General features: G+C 44.5%; 1 protein-coding gene across 1 annotated transcript in view; it reads right to left on the reverse strand.

The window, feature by feature from the left end:
• Window positions 1-6,199: 6,199 nt before the first annotated feature.
• LOC309550319 (integrator complex subunit 9-like) overlaps window positions 6,200-21,768 on the reverse strand; it is a gene marked incomplete at its 5' end in the record, with an annotated part of 44,554 nt that continues 28,985 nt past the window's right edge. Inside the window, 3 exons of the mRNA XM_082250716.1 lie at window positions 6,200-6,451; window positions 10,918-11,055; window positions 18,773-18,871. Coding sequence (XP_082106842.1) covers window positions 6,275-6,451; window positions 10,918-11,055; window positions 18,773-18,871 — 414 coding nt within the window. The 3' untranslated portion in view covers window positions 6,200-6,274. The remainder of the gene's footprint in view (window positions 6,452-10,917; window positions 11,056-18,772; window positions 18,872-21,768) is intronic.

The raw sequence follows: 21,768 nt of genomic DNA on the forward strand, positions 1-21,768 counted from the left end.
TTGGGGGGTGGGGGGGGCGCAAAAAGAAAAAATGTATTAGGTATTGCTTTGCGGCAAAAAAGCGGTAAAAAAATGCGTGACTTTAAGGTCACACAAGTGTGAAAGGGGCCTTCAGTAATCAAGGAACAGTGCCTTGAAAAAGTATTCATAGTCACCCCTTGAAATAATCCACATTTTGTCATGTTATTTACAACTAAAAACTTAAATGTATTTTATGTGATAGACCGGCACAAAATTGTGAAGTGGAAGGAAAATGGAAGAAAAATGACAATGCAGATCTCTAGAGGGGGTCAGTGATTAGATAATCTGCAGACCATAAATCTAGATGGGACAGATAGATAGAAGAGAACTATATTGTGCCTATCTATTTATATGTTCGGCAGATTATCCCCATCACTTACCCCTCTACAGATCTGCAGAACATTGCTCTGTCCCATCTAGATTTATGGTCTGCAGATTATCTAATCACACAGACCCTTCTACAGATAGAAGAGAACTATATTGTGCCTATCTGTAGAAGGGTCTGTGTGATTAGATAATCTGCAGACCATAAATCTAGATGGGACAGAGGAATGTTCTGCAGATCTCTAGAGGAGTAATTTGATGGGTAATCTGCAGAACATATATTTTGGTGGGACAGAGCAATGCTCATGCAGGGGTCATTGATGAAGAGAGCGTAATACACAGAGTGCTGGGCTAGGAAAGCGTAATACACAGAGTGCTGGGTTAGGAGAGCGTAATACACAGAGCGCTGGGTTAGGAGAGCGTAATACACAGAGTGCTGGGTTAGGAGAGCGTAATACACAGAGTGCTGGGTTAGGAGAGCGTAATACACAGAGTGCTGGGTTAGGAGAGCGTAATACACAGAGCGCTGGGTTAGGAGAGCGTAATACACAGAGTTCTGGGTTAGGAGAGAGTAATACACAGAGTGCTGGGTTAGGAGAGCGTAATACACAGAGCGCTGGGTTAGGAGAGCGTAATACACAGAGTGCTGGGTTAGGAGAGCGTAATACACAGAGTGCTGGGTTAGGAGAGCGTAATACACAGAGTGCTGGGTTAGGAGAGCGTAATACACAGAGTGCTGGGTTAGGAGAGCGTAATACACAGAGCGCTGGGTTAGGAGAGCGTAATACACAGAGTTCTGGGTTAGGAGAGCGTAATACACAGAGTGCTGGGTTAGGAGAGTGTAATACACAGAGTGCTGGGCTAGGAGAGCGTAATACATAGAGCGCTGGGTTAGGAGGGTGTAATACACAGAGTGCTGGGCTAGGAGAGCGTAATACACAGAGCGCTGGGTTAGGAGAGCGTAATACACAGAGTGCTGGGTTAGGAGAGTGTAATACACAGAGTGCTGGGCTAGGAGAGCGTAATACATAGAGCGCTGGGTTAGGAGAGTGTAATACACAGAGTGCTGGGTTAGGAGAGCGTAATACACAGAGTGCTGGGTTAGGAGAGCGTAATACACAGAGCGCTGGGTTAGGAGAGCGTAATACACAGAGTGCTGGGTTAGGAGAGCGTAATACACAGAGTGCTGGGTTAGGAGAGTGTAATACACAGAGTGCTGGGCTAGGAGAGTGTAATACACAGAGTGCTGGGCTAGGAGAGCGTAATACATAGAGCGCTGGGTTAGGAGAGTGTAATACACAGAGTGCTGGGTTAGGAGAGCGTAATACACAGAGCGCTGGGCTAGGAGAGCGTAATACACAGAGTGCTGGGCTAGGAGAGCGTAATACACAGAGCGCTGGGCTAGGAGAGCGTAATACACAGAGTGCTGGGTTAGGAGAGCGTAATACACAGAGCGCTGGGTTCAATACAGGATAATACACAGGTGGGCTATGCAAAGAGTGCACTTCTGCCCCCACATCCAAAGCTTACTCTGCACTAGGGATGATCGAACGGTTCGGGTCCACCATCGGTTCGGCCCGAACATTCAGTGTTCGAGGTTCGGCCGAATTTAGAACTTTTTGCCCAAAAAGTTCGGAATTCGGCAACCAGAACCGACCAAAATGCAATGCTTCAGGAAATGGGCTTTAAAAGCCCGTGATTGGACCAGAACCATTAGCAAAAGCCAATTGAGGGGGCAGGAGAATGCTAGGAATGTGATTGGAGTGACTAGGGGGTCCCTAGACCAATCATTATTGAATACGCCCCCCAGTATTTAAGATCGCCCCCGCCATATTCCTAGCATTGTTATGCTGGACATGGAAGAGAGTGGAAGCAGTTCTGTTAATTTTACTTTAAAAGTGTCATTTAGCATTTATTAGTGTCAGGAAAGGGATATCTAGTGTAGTTAGAGTGCTCCTTTACACTTAAGTTAGCTTCAAAAATTTAGTTTCTGTAGGGAAAGTGTTAAGTGTCAGGGGACCGTAGTGTAGTGTAGGGTTAACTGGCAGTGACTGCTATGGCAGGGTGACAAAACCCTTCCATAGCAGGGTGACCGCTATAGAGAAATGATCATTTCTCTGAATTGCTTCGGCACACCAATATGGCTTCTCACCCACAAGCATTTTTTATGCTGCAGGGGCTGCCACTGCCAGTGCTTTTTTGAGGACATGTTTGATGTCAGACATGACATCTGAACATGTGTATAGGGGGTATATATAGACATATATGTCTGTATATATACCCCTAGACATATATAGGTGTGATAGTAGCAGAAATAAATGCTTGCGCTAATGAAATCATTTACAGTAATATATTTCTGCTACTATCACACCTATATATGGCTAGGTGTCTATATACATATAATTATGTGTGTATATATACCACTATACACATGTTCAGATGTTTTGCCTGCCTCAAAAGAACCCCAAAAAATGCCAAAAAAACGCTAGCGTCAAAAATAAATGCCCAGGTGTGTTTTTGCTGGCATTTTTTGGGGGGTTTTGGAGGCAGGCAAAACATCTGAACTTGTGCACAGTACCACTATACACAAGTTCAGATGTTTTTCCTGACTGCAAAGAACCCAAAAAAATGCCTGCTTTGAAACCGGCAAGGTGTTACAGCAGAGAAGCCATATTCCAGAGCTGAAAGTTTGCTAATACATACAATCCTTTTTTTTTCTGGTTCTGGACATGCTACAGAGCTGAAACTTCACAGGTACACCTTGTAGACCCCCCAGACACAAAATCACACAAAAAAAGTTCTTAAAAATTGTCATTTTTGATAAAAAAAAGCCAATTATTGGAAAAATTAAAAAAAAAAAATTTTGATTTTTACATATTTTTTTGGGGGAATTTCATATAAAAAAAAAGGGAAAAATATTGCTATTTTTGCAAAATTGACGCTCTTTTTTTGTTTATAGCGCGTGATCAAAAAATCGCACAGGTGATCAAATACCGCCAAAAGAAAGCTCTGTTTGTGGGAAAAAAAGGACGCCAAATTTGTTTAGGTACAGCGTCGCACGACCGCGCAATTGTCCGTTAAAGTCACGCAGTGCCGAATCGCAAAATACCCCCTGGTCGTTTAGCAGCCAAATCCTCCGGGGCTTAAGTGGTTAAGGCCTTTTGTCCGTTACTAGTATCCAGCATGGTTTCCAAAGAGGAGACATGGATTGCGACTGCCTATGATTGCCACTGATGTTTGCTGGGATTAGTTTCATATTTGCCACCTTGGTTTGGACTGTGTAAAGTTGCTGCCGCTGTATTGCCTCTGTGAATAGTGTGTCCTGGTAGAATCTCTGGCTTTCCATGCAAAATGTTAGGGGACTTTGGATCTCCTGACCTACGATAGTCATCAAATTGTGGGGACAACAGGATCATTGCTGGGTTCCCTTGAACATTAACTGGGGGTCACATGGCTTGAGGAAGGGCTCGCTAAACACTTGTTTTGAAATACCGTATTTTCCGGCGTATAAGACGACCCCCCTAATTTTCAAGTTAAAACATAGGTTTTGGGCTATACTCGCCGTATAAGATTACCTCCCCCTTCTGAAGCAAGGCAACACCATTGAAAAACATCAGATTTCTCATAGATCTCCAAGGTACCCCAAGTACTGTAATACATGTAATCTCTCATAATATCTCCAAGGTACCCTAAGTATTACCAGTAGATGAAATCTCAAGACGCTGGCTGTGCGGGAATCCTGTACAGGTATACCGTATGTACCGTAGCTTCAGTATACATACTCTCCCTGATTGGCTCAGCGCTACACTGTATGTAGCCGAAGCTACGGTACATACGGTATACCGGTACAGGATTTCCACATAGCCAGCATCTTGAGAGATTACATCTACCGGTAATGCTTATACTTAGGTTACCTTGGAGATATTATACTCGGCGTATAAGACGACCCCCCATTTTGGGGGATTTTTTTGATGTTCAAAAGTAGTCTTATATGCCAGAAAATACAAATTGTGTAAATGTAATAAGATTAATGTATTGTAAAATTACAACTCCCAGTATTGATTAGGATCCATGAAGAAGCTACAAGCGAAAAAGGGGAATGATCCTGCAATTTGTGAAGATACCCGTGGAACCTAGAGAATTTCATCTCTATTTTACGATATTCATATACACTACGGGTATTTTCATATAGGCTCTCTCCTGCATCCCTTGTGATGCAGGAGAGAGCCTGTTATATTATTTAATATGAGGAGATATTGTATCTGTTTTTTTTTTTATTGATTTTATATAATCTTTTAAATTCGTCTAAATAAAATGTATATTTATTATACAAACACTTGAGTCTATTTCTCCCGGGGGTTATGAGTGGCTACCTTAAAAGTCCCAATCTCTTTCTCTATTCTTCATTTTACTCAATCTATATGGGGATGTGGAGCCACTAATTATTGAGTCTTGTCTCATATTTTCTTGGGTCCCTGGTGAGGTCAGTGGCAGTCAGTTCCCCCCACTGCCAGCTAGTGTCAGATTGCCCGCAGCACTATCACAGTCCAATTATATGTTGCTGATAGCCACTAGTATAAAAAAAAAAAAAAATTCCTGTATACATACCATAGTTTGTGGACTCTATAACTGTCGCGCAAACCAACCGATATACAACTTATTGGGATTTTTTTTTTTTTTTTACCAAAAACATGCAGCAGAATACATTTTGGTCAAAATTTATGAAGAAATTCGATTTTTTTTATTAGATATGTTTTATAACAGAAAGTAAAAAATATATATTTTTTTTCTTTTATATAATAAAAAAAATTAAAAACCCAGTGGTGATCTAATACCACCAAAAAAAAAGCTCTATTTGTGGGGGAAAAAAATGATATACATTTAATTTCAGTACAGCGTTACATGACTGCGCAATTACCAGTTAAAGTAGTGCAGTGCTAAATCACAACAAAAAATGCCCTGCTCATGAAGGGGCTAAAACCTTCCAGAGCTAAAGTGGTTAAAGGCTAAGTTCACTTTTCCAAAAAAAACAAATGTGCAGAATTTTCAGGAAAAAAAAAGGAGTGCAATTTTTGGTTTTTATATTGTAATATAGGACCCTGCAGAGCATTGTGCCCATAATCAGTGGATCGCAGATACAACGTCAGGCTCCTGCACATACTGCCTAGAGCTCTCCATATGCGCAGACAGTTCCTGAGCTGTAGGCAGTGTGAATGAACTACAAGCGTGCTGATCCGCTCTCGCTGGTAGTTCATTGATACCTGCCTGGTGGGGGATGGGACTTGTAGTTTATTCATTCACAGACCCATGTGAATGAATGTTGCGCCATTTATAAAATGTAACTGCAGGTTTGGGAAGAAGAACCCCCACTCACTGTCATGGTGGGGATGGGGGGAGTGAGCAGGGGTGCTGAACTGGTAACATGGTATAGGTCAGGGATCCTCAAACTACAGCCCTCCAGCTGTTTCGGAACTACACATCCCATGAGGCATTGTAAAACTCTGACATTCACAGACATGACAAGGCATGATGGGAATTGTAGTTCCTGAACAACTGGAGTGCCGTAGTTTGAAGACCCCTGGTATAGGTTATACCCTAAATATGGCGTAATATGTAACATGTTGGTCAAGGTGATCCCATCCTTAACAATGAGGATATTTAAAAAACAAAAAAACAAAAAAAAAAAAAAACCACAACAGGCGACATCTTGAGATAAAAAATACATGTAATTATATAAATCTGTACAAGTGTGCACATTTACAAAGGTTTAAAGATCCTCTTAAAGGACAATTTACTATGAACACCATTGGTCTGTCCATTAAATAGACAGCAGCTGGAAATTCAAGCTCCCCTGGATGCCAAATTTGGGAATTCAGTCCAATGTTCAACAAATCTCCCTTCTCTGAAGATCCGAAAACAGCAAGCCAGTCTAAAACTTCTGCAAGAATTTCAGCACCATGTCCCTAAGTCGCACCCGAAGTCGCTCATCGTGCTCGCAGATGATATGGGTGGAGTCTTCCTCAAACTGGATGAGAGTATCGGCCTCCTGCAAGTGGACGATGTGACCCTTGGCGGTGTCCTCTATCTTCACATCGCTGAATCCGTGCTGTAATTGGAGGAGGGCAAATCAGTACATCAGACAGACTATTGGAGGAAGGAATTTACCAGCATCCAATAATGTTACCCTCCACCACAGACCAAACAAATATAGAATGTTCTTAAAAATTCAGTTCCTTGTACTTTTCTATGTTTAGGTCTATTTTTTTTTCTGTCACTGTGATGTCATATGTTGTATACATTTTTTTTTTCAAATTTAAACAAAAAAAATAAATAAATCAATCAATCACTTTCTCTGATCTGGAATAGCTTACTTAACCCTTTCCTACTGTTGCCCCATGAATCTTTAGGAAAAGTGCTGGGAGGTGAAGACAGGAATTATGATCATGTGACCGCTGTGATTGGCTGTTAAATGGTCGTAAAGCTCCTGATAACATATACAGTATCTCGATGCAAAAATCCTGAGGTAGATAAAGGGGGATAAAAGGTACCAACATATACACCAAGATATACAGTATCTCACAAAAGTAAGTACACCCCTCACATTTTTGGAAATATTTTATTCTATCTTTTCATGTGACAACACTGAAGAAATGACACTTTACTACAATGTAAAGTAGTGAGTGTACAGCTTGTATAACAGTGTAAATTTGCTGTCCCCTCAAAATAACTCAACACACAGCCATTAATGTCTAAACCGCTGGAAACAAAAGTGAGTACACCCCTAAGTGACAATGTCCAAATTGGGCCCAAAGTGTCAATATTTTGTGTGGCCACCATTATTTTCCAGCACTGCCTTAACCCTCTTGGGCATGGAGTTCACCAGAGCTTCACAGGTTGCCACTGGAGTCTTCTTCCACTCCTCCATGACATCACGGAGCTGGTGGATGTTAGAGATAGGGATGCACCGATCCGATATTCGGATCGAATATCGGCACCGATATGGCCATTTTAGATGGATCGGGGAATCGGTAACATTGCCTGATCCACTGGCCGATCCGGTTTTTGCTTGGTAATGGCTCAGCCATCCCTTACTAGGTGCAGTAGTAGTATGGGATGGGAGCCGCTACTTCCTGTATAGGCCCGGATCACAGGCGGAGTGATATCAGATGCACTCCGCCTGTGAATGGAGGAGCCGTACACATGAAGCAGCGGCTTTGCTCTGTACTGCAGCCACTTGCTTTGTGTGTAGCTCAGGATCGGTTCCGGTATCGGCATTTTCACAACGCCAAATATCGATATCGGGTCCAAAAAAGTCAGATCGGTGCATCCCTAGTTAGAGAACTTGTGCGCCTCCACTATCCGTTTGAGGATGCCCCACAGATGCTCAATAGGGTTTAGGTCTGGAGACATGCTTGGCCATTCCATCACCTTTACCCTCAGCTTCTTTAGCAAGGCAGTGGTCGTCTTGCTGGTGTGTTTGGGGTCGTTATGTTGGAATACTGCCCTGCGGCTGTCTCTGAAGAGAGGGGATCATGCTCTGCTTCAGTATGTCACAGTACATATAGGCATTCATGGTTCCCTCAATGAACTGTAGCTCCCCAGTGCCGCCAGCACTCATGCAGTGGCTTGCCTCATTTAAAGTCCCATGACCATTCTAGTTCTGTTTGTCTCCATCCCCACATTCCTCCTGTCACCCTGCTGTCGCCCCCCTCCCACAGCTCGCCCGGGTCTCCCATTCCACCGGGAGACCCAAGAATCCTACCTGCACTGCCGCCAAAGACCCGATCAAAGCCGCATTCCGATCTGATCGGGTCTCCATGTAAAAACTCGGAAGGGTACTCGGCACCGAATTCAAAAAAATTACAGCATTCAAAACAGCCAAACTTGGCGTTTTGAATGCTTTTAAGTGCAGAGGAGCCAGCATGTCCAGGAGCAGTGGCGTTTTGGTAGAAAAAAATGCAAGACGTATGTAAACGCTAGGCGCGGTTAGCTCTTGAGTGTTAATTCATTTCAACGACCAGAACATATTATTCTGGCCAATTAAATAAATTAGCGCATACACGCATTACACACATTTACAAGCGTCAAGTGTTTAACAACTTCCAGACCACAATATGTACATATACGTCATCTGTTTTGAAGTGTTATACAGAGTTTATGCCTGCAGATGGCAGGCATCCACCCAGTATTTTTTTTGTTTCCCTCTCCTGGCGCTATTTTTATGTCCCCCCCATCGCTACTCTCCGCTTCTTCTCTGGGCTCTCCGGTCCCACCCGGAGCCTGGTAGCGAAGCCGGTGGTTCTCCTGGCCTACTATAAAGCCAGAGATGTATAGTAACTAAGTAGAACTACTTCACTACTTTACTTAAGTACCGAAAGGTGGTATCTGTACTTTCCAGGAGTAGAATTTTTTTCTCCTACTTCCACTTTTACTTCACTACATTTTTTCGATGATTTCAATACTTCTACTCCAATATTTTTTTTGTGTGCTGCATAGTTACTCGTTACAATTATAAAAATTACCACTGCCAGAACAGTAGATGGCAGGTTTCATGAAGCTCAAAACATGTGTATTATCAGCGCATACGAAAATAAATGCTACTGTATGTATAAATAAAAGCTGCATTAGAAATAATAAAAAACAATATGATGTTCAAACTTTTGACTTCTTTCTTTAATAACTACATAACACAGTACTTGTACTTTTACTTTCAGTACTTGAGTAGCAATTTTTTTTTTCAAAACTACTGGTACTTTTACTTTCAGTACTTGAGTAGCAAAATTTTTAAAAAAACTACTTGCAATACTTAAGTACAAAAAATGTTGAATACTTTAGTACTTCTACTCAAGTCACTTTTTGATCGAGCACTTGTACTTTTACTCAAGTATGGGTTTCGAGTACTTTATACAACTCTGCATAAAGCGAATCAGGGACCAGAACGTCTCCGGTCATCTTTAGGCCCCATTCACACCTGAGCATTTTGTAGTTCAAAGGTCGAAGCTACAATACGCTGGAGGAGAAAAAAAAATCAATGCATCTCTATAGAGACGGTTCACATCTCCACTCCAAGTTGCCTGAAGCCAAACTCCTGAAGCTCAAAAAAGTTCTGGGGCTTTTTTTGTAGCTCCATTCGGGCAGATTTGGGCGTTTTTGGCGCCTTTTTATTCCCATAGAAGTACACAAACGCGCAATTCGCGTGTTTTTATGTACTATTGCGCGTTTTGTCGCGCGACTTGGCGCGTTTTTCTGACCCAGGAAGTGGATGAATAACATAGCAACAAACGATGAAACAGATGATCTTTTATCTATTGGCTAATAAAAAAATGCCCAAGAGCAAAAATGCTGCATAAAAACGCGCATGAAAAAGTGCCAAAATCGATCATAAAAACACGCCAAAATTGATCATAAAAACGCCCAAAGACGCTACGCTCAGGTGTGAATGCAGCCTTATGGTATAAGAAACCAGAAGCGACAATTATTTAGTCACTGATGCTTTCAGCCGGTTGTTTACTGGCCATTATGGCAAAGGAAAAGCTTCGGATCAAATCGATTCAGGTTTCATCTGAATCTTTCAAGTGCATAGGAGAGACTTGCTGATCTAATAGACCTCAGATCTCTCGGTAAAGATGACCTGTCACTGCCTACTTTGCCCCTTTTACACTTGTGCGACCTAAAAGTCACGTGATTTTTTTTGCCACAATTTTGACTGGAATTGAAGCAATGCCAGTGTAATCTTGGGCAATGGACCTCAAAATGCATCAAAGTCGAACCGCAGGGACTACTTTGAAGTCGCTCCATCTTGAAGTCGCACAGATATGAACGGTACTCATTGGAAATCATGAAACTTTGCAGTCCCAAGTCGCTCAAGTGTGAAAGGGACCTTTCTATCACAAGAGAGGTTTACATTCCTTGTGACAAGAGAAAACACATTCTAGGGACAGTGTAAAAATATAAACAAATGTATAAAATACATTTAAAAAGGAAAGATATTTTTTACACTAATGCAGAGAATGCATTAAAGTAATAAAACTTTAAAGCAGTAATAAAGCCCCCCCCCCCCCCCCAAAAGAAAAAAGAAAAAATGGGCCCCTGCAGGATAAGGCCATAATGTGCAAACGTACGCCCCATATTTGCACATTATGACAGACTTACCTTAAAATGAACCCTCCAGCACGGTCACTGCTGCAGGGCTTCCATCTTCACCCGTTCTTCCTTCCTGGGTTCGCAGGCTTAGGCTGTTTGAGTGGCCGAGCCGCAATGACCCCATTCCTGTGCACATGACCGCTGCACAGTGCTCTGAATGAGCGGCACCCTCCATTCAGAGTGCAGAGCGCAAGTGTCGGTGACATTACCGGCTGCTACTAAAGTAAATATCTTCTAAATGGGGCACATTTAGAAGATATTTACTGTACCTACAGGTAAGCCTGATTATAAGCGTACCTGTAGGTATAAATAAAAAAGCGGACTTTACTACCACTTTACACCCTTACAACAATTGTAAAATACAGCTGCTAAGAAACACCAGGCTGGGAAGGAAGGCACACAGAATACAACTGTGGGTATTCCACTTACCTTCTCCAGGGTCTGTACAAATTGCTCCACAGGAATGGTTCCGCTCAGTAGAGCTTTGAACGGCTGGCTCTCTGGACTCTCCTCCGTGGCTCGCTTCCTCTTCTTACCTGACGGAGGTGGCGCGGTCTTCGGAGGAGGCTGAGCAAGAAACCAAAGAAACTTCCATTATAATAGTGCATGGAGGTTCATTTTTTCCTCTACAGACTCCGTACAAGTGTAGAGTCCTACTTATAATGTCCTACTATGCAGGCCATGAGGCCAAAGCCATTCTATTCTGTATGCTGTGCTGTACTTTACATACTCCACACCACTCACCTCTACTGTACGTTATATACTCCATGCCACTCACCTCTACTGTACGTTATATATTCCATACCACTCACCTCTACTGTACGCTATATACTCCATGCCACTCACCTCTACTGTACGTTATATACTCCATGCCACTCACCTCTACTGTACGTTATATATTCCATACCACTCACCTCTACTGTACGTTATATACTCCATACCACTCACCTCTACTGTACGTTATATACTCTATACCACTCACCTCTACTGTATAACAATTGCCGTGATAATGTGCCCAAACCCCTATTATTGTGTAATAGAAAGATGGGGCTTTGTATGGGCAATTGGAGAGAGGAGGACCACAATTATCACACCATATAATTAATTAAAATTGCTCTCTTTATTGAACAGACACACACATATATATATATATATATATATATATAGACAAAAAACGAAATATACAAACCCAAATCCAAAAAAGTTGGGACACTGTACAAATTGTGAGTAAAAAAGGAATGGACTAATTTACAAATCTCGTAAACTTATATTTTATTCACAATATAATATAGATAACATATCAAATGTTGAAAGTGAGACATTTTGAAATGTCATGCCAAATATTGTCTCATTTTGGATTTCATGAGAGCTACACATTCCAAAAAAGTTGGGACAGGTAGCAATAAGAGGCCAGAAAAGTTAAATGCACATATAAGGAACAGCTGGAGGACCAATTTGCAACTTATTGGGTCAATTGGCAACATGATTGGGTATAAAAAGAGCCTCTCAGAGTGGCAGTGTCTCTTAGAAGTCAAGATGGGCAGAGGATCACCAATTCCCCCAATGCTGCGGCGAAAAATAGTGGAGCAATATCAGAAAGGAGTTTCTCAGAGAAAAATTGCAAAGAGTTTGAAGTTATCATCTACAGTACATAATATCATCCAAAGATTCAGAGAATCTGGAACAATCTCTGTGTGAAAGGGTCAAGGCCGGAAAACCATACTGGATGGCGGTGATCTTCGGGCCCTTAGACGGCACTGCATCACATACAGGAATGCTACTATAATGGAAATCACAACATGGGCTCAGGAATATTTCCAGAAAACATTGTTGGTGAACACAATCCACCGTGCCATTCGCCGTTGCCGGCTAAAACTCGATAGGCCAAAAAAGAAGCCAAATCTAAACATGATCCAGAAGCGCAGGCGTTTTCTCCGGGCCAAGGCTCATTTACAATGGACTGTGGCAAAGTGGAAAACTGTTCTGTGGTCAGACGATTCAAAATTTGAAGTTCTTTTTGGAAAACTGGGACACCATGTCATCCGGACTAAAGAGGACAAGGACAACCCGTTGTTGTTTTTAGCGCTCAGTTCAGAAGCCTGCATCTCTGATGGTATGAGTGGCATGAGTGCGTGTGGCATGGGCAGCTTACACATCTGGAAAGGCACCATCAATGCTGAAAGGTATATCCGAGTTCTAGAACAACATATGCTCCCATCCAGACGTCGTCTCTTTCAGGGAAGACCTTGCATTTTCCAACATGACAATGCCAGACCAAATACTGCATCAATTACAACATCATGGCTGCGTAGAAGAAGGATCCGGGTACTGAAATGGCCAGCCTGCAGTCCAGATCTTTCACCCATAGAAAACATTTGACGCCTCATAAAGAAGATGCGACAAAGAAGACCTAAGACAGTTGAGCAATTAGAAACCTGTATTAGACAAGAATGGGACAACATTCCTATTCCTAAACTTGGGCAACTTGTCTCCTCAGTCCCCAGACGTTTGCAGGCTGTTATAAAAAGAAGAGGGGATGCCACACAGTGGTAAACATGGCCTTGTCCCAACTTTTTTGAGATGTGTTGATGCCATGAAATTTAAAATCAACTTATTTTTCCCTTAAAATTATTCATTTTCTCAGTTTAAACACCTGATATGTCATCTATGTTGTATTCTGAATAAAATATTGAAATGTGAAACTTCCACATCATTGCATTCTGTTTTTATTCACAATGTGTACAGTGTCCCAACTTTTTTGGAACCGGGTTTGTACTATAACTACATAGAAAGACTGGCTAAAAGAAAAACGCATATGTAGAAATATATTCCCAAGGGGAATGCCGATACAGTGTATCTCATTAGATGTTACGGTCTCTAGATAGCACGGTCTAGGGTCCCCAGCAAGCCGACGCGTTTTGCAACAGGGCTTCCTCAGGGCTAGAGAGACCAAGGCAGACCGATATTTCCAGCTGCGATAGAGACCTTGGCAGACACATGCGTTGAGGGGCAGATCAGTGCAGGCAGATATATGCAAGAGGTTATATGCAATGATGTTTACATGAGCTTTTACGTAGGAGTTAGTGCCGGTTCACACTATAGCGATGATAGACATCGCATGTGATTTGCAGAGCAGTGCTGTGCGAATCATATGCAATGTCTATCACAGCACTGCTCTGCAAATCACATGCGATGTCTGTACGATGCAAATTCAGTCATACAGATTGTATGGCTGAATTCGCATCACACTCGGACCAAAGTCATTCAGGACACTTTTTTTGGTCCACACCAGAATCGGATCACATGGGGGTGTTCACACCTATGCGATCTGATTCCTGTTCGAACTGACAGTTTTCACTGCGATATGCGAACTAATCTGGGGGTGTCATTAACTTTGTATTGACACTCCCAGCGATTCGCATATGGCAGTGTGAACTGCCTGCGAGTCGGGTGCGATGCAGTGGTTTGCAGGGTTCCAGCATCGCACCAATATGAACCGCCACCTAAAGGTAAACCAAGGAAAGCCGGCACAAAGCAGCAAGTTCTAGCAAATTATTATTTCAAAGTGAGCCAACAGCTCTGGACAATCCTGCTGCTGTGTTTCAGCCTACGGAGAGGCCTTAGTCCTAGCTGACTGCTAATACAACATACTCAGTATGACTAAAGCTGAACATAGATGGACTGAATTTTGGCCAGTCCAGCAGGGACTGGTCGAGATTTGATCCATGTATAGGCAGGCTGGTTGTTCTGAAGTTTATCCATCGATCGACTTCAATACAATCAGCCGGTCAGATTTTATGCCAGCGGCTATCATTATGTTCTGCTGACAGGGAAGGCTACTTGCCAGCAGAACCCAATAGTTCTGTGGGAGGGATTTCTCCAACACCACTGACTGTGTTGATGGGGGAATAGAGCGGTTTTCTTTTCTGTAACCTGTAGCTGCCGGAAAGAAAACTGAATCATCTATGGCCTGCTTAAGTCCTCTTTGTAGGCAGAACTTGTTCATTTTTACATAAACATTTGCAAGGACTTGCTGCTATGTACCTTCTTTCATAATTTTACTCTATGGTTTACGCTCAGACAGGATCCTAGGCTTCTGAGTAGTCCATTAAGATAGGGAGGTAGAGCAGTATCCCCCACAGCTATTGCCTTTTGTATCAATTGACCCTCCCTTTTAGATTGTAAGCTCTAACGAGCAGGGCCCTCTGATTCCTTTTGTTCCAAATTGTATTGTAACTGTAATGTCTGCCTTCATTTTGTTAAGTGCTGCGCAAACTGTTGGCGCTATATAAATCCTGTATAATAATAATAATACTTGGTTAAAGGTACACACCAGTGAAAGAAAAAAGACTTTGTGCAATAAATTGGCAATTCGATCTAGAAATTTGGTTTTCCATCCTTCTATTGCTGCTGTGCCAGGATGCCCTCTCTACAGCCAGGGCCGGCCCTACAATGGGTCCCAGTGGGTCCATTGGACCCAGGCGGCAGATAAGCAGGGGCGGCCGCGGGCCGAAGAAGTAGAAGAAAAAAAAAAATTGCCACCACAGACAGTAAATGTTGCGGGCGGCTGGCGGCTGCACTCGTCTCGGAGCGAGTCAGAGTGTTCAAATTGACGGGTCTGGGTGGGTCTGGCCGCCGTCTCTGTCATGGTCACTCACCGTCTCTCACCTCCTATTCTGCAGTGCTGACTGGCCGAGCCGAGGCGAGCGGGGCGAGCCGGAGCGGCAATGCGGCTGCCGGTTGGTTGAGCAGTGTGGGTGGGCGGGCTTGTGGGGCGGAGCCAGCGCAGGAGAGCGGCGGACTCAGCGGAGCAGCTTTCCAGGCACCACGCAAGGCAAGACAGAGAGAGCACGAACCGCCGGTGAGTGTTTAAAGAATAAATTAAATGAAAAAAAAAATACACTGACGCCGTGCTACTATAATAACTTTAAGCCAGGCAATGAAAACGGCTGTGTAAAACTAAAAGGCTGCATGTACACACTAGCTGCTATACCTCTGTGAGCCCCCTATAAACATGTACCTGTATGTCATGTGACTGGTGCTGCTTGCTTTGTATGCTTATTTCAGCCTGGCTCTGAAGACGGATTCCGTTTTTCTCAGCGGGGGATCGATCCGTTGATCCTCCGCTGAGCAGGAGGATGACAGCTGTGTCTCCGCGCTGTGTGCGGAGACACAGCTGTCAGTTCCCAATACATCCCTATGCGGGAATCGGATGGGAACGGACCGTTGGTCCATTCTCATCCGATCCGATCCGCTGGACGGATGAAAAATAGGGTTTCCATCCGTCCAGATTTGACGGATCGGATCAGATGTCAGTGGACATGTCTCCGCTGACATCCGATCCCCCATAGAGATGCATGGGGGCAGGACCGGCCCTACCATGGGTCCCGGTGGGACCATGGGTCCCAGGCGGCACTTAGAGAGGGGCGGCCCCCGGCCGCCTCTTCTCTTCTAAGCCTATCGCAAAAAAAAAAAGGTCCGCGGCTGGCCCGACATGCACACTGTGCATGCGCCGCCGCAGCTCGGCGAAGCCCGTAAATGTTCGCCTATTTCCGGGAATAGCCGAACATGTATTAGCTTTTCCGAGCGGCGGCGGTGCATGCGCAGTGTGCATGTCAGGCCGGCCGCGGACATGTTGACGTGTGGCGCCGGGCAGCGCCATTTTTTAATTCTAAAACGCCCTTTAGGAACAGGTAAGTGAGACTGCACACTACCTGTCATTATGCAGGGCTGCAGGCAAACTACAGAAGATGCAGTGCTGCGGGCATGGTACATGTCCACAGCACTGCATCTCCTGTAGTATGCCCACAGCCCCGCATTCTCTTGTACCATATCCGTCTCCTGTACCATGCCCACACAGCCCTGCATTCTCATACACCATGCCCACACAGCCCTGCATTCTCATACACCATGCCCACAGCCCTGCATTCTCATACACCATGCCCACAGCCCTGCATTCTCCTGTACCATGCCCGCAGACCCGCATTCTCCTGTACCATGCCCACAGCCCTGCATTCTCCTGTACCATGTCCGCAGCCCCGCATTCTCCTGTACCATGCCCGGAGCCCTGCATTCTCCTGTACCATGCCCACAGCACTGCATTCTCCTGTACCATGCCCGCAGCCCTGCATTCTCCTGTACCATGCCCGCAGCACTGCATTCTCCTGTACCATGCCTACAGCCCTGCATTCTTCTGTATTATGCCCGCAGAACTGCATTCTCCTGTACCATGCCCGCAGCCCTGCAGGGCACTGTGGCACTATAGACAGTAGAAAGCCTGGTGCGCTCATCTGCCCAGTGTCTACTGCTCTGTCCTGCTCCTGCTGTCACTCCGTACACACTCACACTCCTCTGACTGCTTTCATAGTCCTATAGAATGTGGGGACATCTTGGAGGGCGTGAATTTTTTTTTTTTTTGGGGGGGGGGGGGCAGCATTTCATTCTCGGACCCAGGCAGCACAATGTCTTGGGCCAGCCCTGTCTACAGCCATTATAAAGTCTGGATTGGATAAGTCCATCCGCATGGCACCTAGTCTGTATCATTGCATGTGATGGTATCCTGGCCCCCAACAACCCCTGGTCTTCTCCCCCTGAGTGGGTCAGGCTCTCATCCAATCAAGTGGCCAGATGTCACTGACACCTCCAGCACAATGACTGGCTGTGTAGCCCTAGTGTGCGGCTGCAACTCCTTAAGAACAGCCAGTGGGGTACCTCAGGGATCTGTACTGGGACCAATTTTGTTTAATATCTTCATAAGTGATATTGCAAAAGGCCTCGATGGTAAGGTTTGTCTTTTTGCTGATGACACAAAGATATGTAACAGGGTTGATGTTCCTGGAGGGAAACGCCAAATGGAAAAGGATTTAGGAAAACTAGAAGAATGGTCAGAACTCTGGCAACTGAAATTTAATGTGGATAAGTGCAAGATAATGCACCTGGGGCGTAAAAACCCAAGGGCAGAATATAGAATATTTGACACAGTCCTGACCTCAGTATCTGAGGAAAGGGATTTAGGAGTAATTATTTCAGAAGACTTAAAGGTGGGAAGACAATGTAATAGAGCAGCACGAAATGCCAGCAGAATGCTTGGATGTATAGGGAGAGGTATAAGCAGTAGAAAGAGAGAAGTGCTTATGCCGCTGTACAGAACACTGGTGAGACCTCACTTGGAGTATTGTGCGCAGTACTGGAGGCCATATCTCCAGAAGGATATAGATACTCTAGAGAGAGTTCAGAGAAGAGCTACTAAACTAGTACATGGATTGCAGGAAAAAACTTACCAGGAAAGGATAAAGGACCTTAACATGTATAGCTTGGAAGAAAGAAGAGACAGAGGGGATATGATAGAAACATTTAAATACATAAAGGGAATCAACTCGGTAAAGGAGGAGAGCATATTTAAAAGAAGAAAAACTACCACAAGAGGACACAGTTTTAAATTAGAGGGGCAAAGGTTTAAAAGTAATATGAGGAAGTATTACTTTACTGAGAGAGTAGTGGATGCATGGAATAACCTTCCTGCAGAAGTGGTAGCTGCAAATACAGTGAAGGAGTTTAAGCATGCATGGGATAGGCATAAGGCTATCCTTCATACAAGATAGGGCCAGGGACTATTCATAGGATTCAGATATATTGGGCAGACTAGATGGGCCAAATGGTTCTTATCTGCCGACACATTCTATGTTTCTATGTTTCTTAAGAACCCCTAGCACATGGGGCCATCTAGATGCAGTGCACCTGGGAGAGATAGGTGCAGTGTCCAGCTGTCAAAGTCTATGGCAGGCTGCGGCTATGAGACTGAATGCCGTTCGGACTTTAGGGATGAAGGACCACAACAAAGGTCTTCTTCACCACGTAGTACAGTGTTCACCCTCGTCCATCCACAGCCTGCCAAAGACTTTCACAGACTGCAGGCATCAGGGCTGGAGGCTGTAGCTGCCAATCTTGGATGCACTAAAACTCCAAGTGGGAAGCACTTCACCTAGACAGCCCTGTGTGCAGGCGGCCTTAACAACCCTGTGAAGACACTGAGGAAACAAACTGGGTTGGTATTCGAGAAAACTCAGGTTAGGGTCAGCTGTGTTGACTTTCTGGATTTTAACCAAAACAGTACCCAACTGGGGCATACAATGCCGTAATCTGTCACATGGCTTACATATATCAGCTGGCTTTTCTGAGTGGAGGGCCTGTGACTGAGCACCTGCAGAAGACACCATTAGGGCATCCAGGTAACTGGTTTCTTCACCCATACCTGAACTCCCTTGCCCCAGGCCCAGTCACTCACCTGCAGGACATGCTTGTTATCTTTCGTATACAGAACGGCAGACACAGTCGCCAAGGAGACGCCAGGTTTAATTTCCATCGGCACCAAAGACTCGGCCAACTACACAAGAAAAGGAAAAAAATACAATGGAGAATATACAAACATACAATAAAAAATATAAAAATATGCAATGGACAATATAAAAACGTATACATCCTGGACCCCACTGCATGATTTCTAATGGGACAAAATAAATCATGGCATTTTTTGGAAACAGAAGAGTCTGTTATTACTAATAGAGTAGTTATTTTTGGACTATTATTAAAGCTGAATTCCAGGATAATTTTAAAAATCTCTCCTTAAGGTGATCCTAAACCCTCTATGGGGAAGTGTATTAAATCTGGAGTAGCTGTACATAGCAACCAATCAGCTTCTTTCTTCCGCTTGTTCAGTTGAAGCCCAACTCTGGGTCCATTTTTAAAAAAAATGTTTACGCATGTAGTGGTGCTGTGTCCGCACTGCATTGGTTAACGGCTTGTTTTGTCTAGCGGTGAACAAAGAGCCTATAATCACCTGATCCTTCAGAATATGGTGCTCCCCCACGTCCAGAGGTGGTCTGTTCCCAACGAATTCACATCCAGAGCCTTTCTATGGGTGTGATGTCAGGAACATTCCACCGCACAAGACTGCGGGCGAGGGGTGGTCCAGGAGCTGCAGGAACCGATCTTGCGCTGGGAGGATTAGGGGAGTATATCTTATCTCTCCAATCCCCTAGACCAGTGGTCTCCAAACTGTGGCCCTTTGCTTGCCTTTATCTGGCCCTTGAGACATAATTCCTGCCACTGACACCAACAGTGGGGCACTAATCCTCCCACTGACAACAAAAATGGGGCACTTTTTCTTTTCATTGACACCATCGATAGGCCACTATTTCTTTCAATGACACTAACTATGGGGCACTATTCCTTCCACTGACACCAACGCCTGGGCACTATTCCTTCCACTGACACCAACGACTGGGCACTATTCCTTCCACTGACACCAATGACGGGGCACTATTCCTTTCACTGACACCAATGACGGGGCACTATTCCTTCCACTGACACCAGTGATGGGGCACTATTCCTTCCACTGACACCAATGATGGGGCACTATTCCTTCCACTGACACCAATGATGGGGCACTATTCCTCCAACTGACACAGATGGGATGCTACTCCTTCCAGTGATAACAATGATGGGGCACTATACCTCCCACTGACCCCAATGATGGGGCACTATTCCTCCAAATGATACCAACGATGGGGAACTATTTCTCCCACTAACACCAATGATGGAACACTATTCCTCCCACTGATACCAATGATGGGGCACTATTCCTCCCACTGACACCAATGATGGGGCACTATTCCTCCCACTTATACCAATAAATGGGGTACTATTCCTCCTACTGACACCAATGATGGGGCACTATTCCTCCCACTGATACCAATGATGGGACACTATTCCTCCTACTGATACCAATGATGAGGCACTATTGATCTTTTATTGAAAAGAATCAAGCAACATATTTTATACAAAAGTAAAAAACAGAACTATAGTACAATATTCCAACAAAAAAAACAAAGGAATTCACATCCATGTGCAGAATATATACAATATATACATAATCCACTTCCAACATTCTTAGAAAACTATTTACATAAAGCAGCAGAGAGGGCCTAAGAGGCACAACCCATCACCTATGTATGCAGCCATTTATCAAAAACTGAGCATTAAGAAAAAATCTAGGGTGATAAGAGACAGAAAGCCACACCCGGGAAAGAGACTCCTGGCAGTCAGGGAGGCTTGAAACCCCTCCACGCCTTCAGCCAAGCCCTCTGACCCCACTTGTCTCTCTCAAGCGCCCGAATCTTCCCCACCTCATGCAGAATGTCACACACCACCACCTGAACAGGAAGGATTTTACGCCGAAGGGTGACCTGACACCGTGCGTTCCATGTGTAATAACGGACTACTAAACTAACTAAAAAAAGTGTATCCAAACAAAAGCCCCCACCAGTATTGAATGCTCCGTACACCCACTCAGCATAACCCAGCCTGGAGAGGAAAGGAACACCGAGGGCCCGCCCAACCTGTTTGTATACCTCTATGTTAAAAGGGCAACGAAGCAGAAAATGGTCCATAGTCTCCTCCTCACCTGCACATTCCTCTCGAGGACAACCACGATCCATCCCACTGCGGAATTTCAAATTGCCCCGAACATAGAGCCTCCCGTGGAAGCACAACCAGGCCAGATCCCTGAATTTAAGGGGGACTCTAGCCAAATTAATCAATCTTAACCCTTCCCTCAAAATTGGGCCTGGGCAATCCCTTAAGGCCAGTGGGTCATGAAAGACTTCACTCAAGACTCGGCTCATAAGGACTTTCCTCGGAGCGGATCTGAGATCTTCAGCCGACAGTCGCCACTGCCGCAGCAACTTCAGACACGGAGCGACATAGGCTGGGAGCTGACCACGATGACCCCTGAGATTCTTCACTTGGCCACCTTCTTCCCAAAGTCGCAGAAAAGGCCTAAACCAAGATCTAAACATGCCTGCCCATCCAGGAGGTTCCACTGCAAGCATACTACCAATGTTAAACTTGAGAAATAGCAGTGAAAAGAAAAGAACGGGGTTGACCATACCTAAGCCACCCTCCCTCCTGGATAGATAGGTGACATTCCTCTTGATGGGGTTCAGTCTGTTCCCCCACAGCATCTGGAAGAACACACTATAGATCCTAGCATAGAGAGACACTGGCAAGATGCAGACAGGGCTGACATACAAGAAGATCGGTATCAGGTAAGTCTTAATCAGATCAACCCTTTCCCTCAGAGATAACTTCCATCTCTTCCAGCTGACCACCTTAGTATTGGCAACTTCCAGCCTGCCCTCCCAGTTTTTGAGGCCATAATCGCCAGGTCCAAATTCAATGCCTAATATCTTAATTTTTTCCTGGGGCACTGGAAAAGTGTCC

Source organism: Pelophylax lessonae, assembly GCF_965119305.1.
Source record: "Pelophylax lessonae genome assembly, chromosome: 3".
In the NCBI taxonomy this organism is placed as follows: domain Eukaryota; kingdom Metazoa; phylum Chordata; class Amphibia; order Anura; family Ranidae; genus Pelophylax; species Pelophylax lessonae.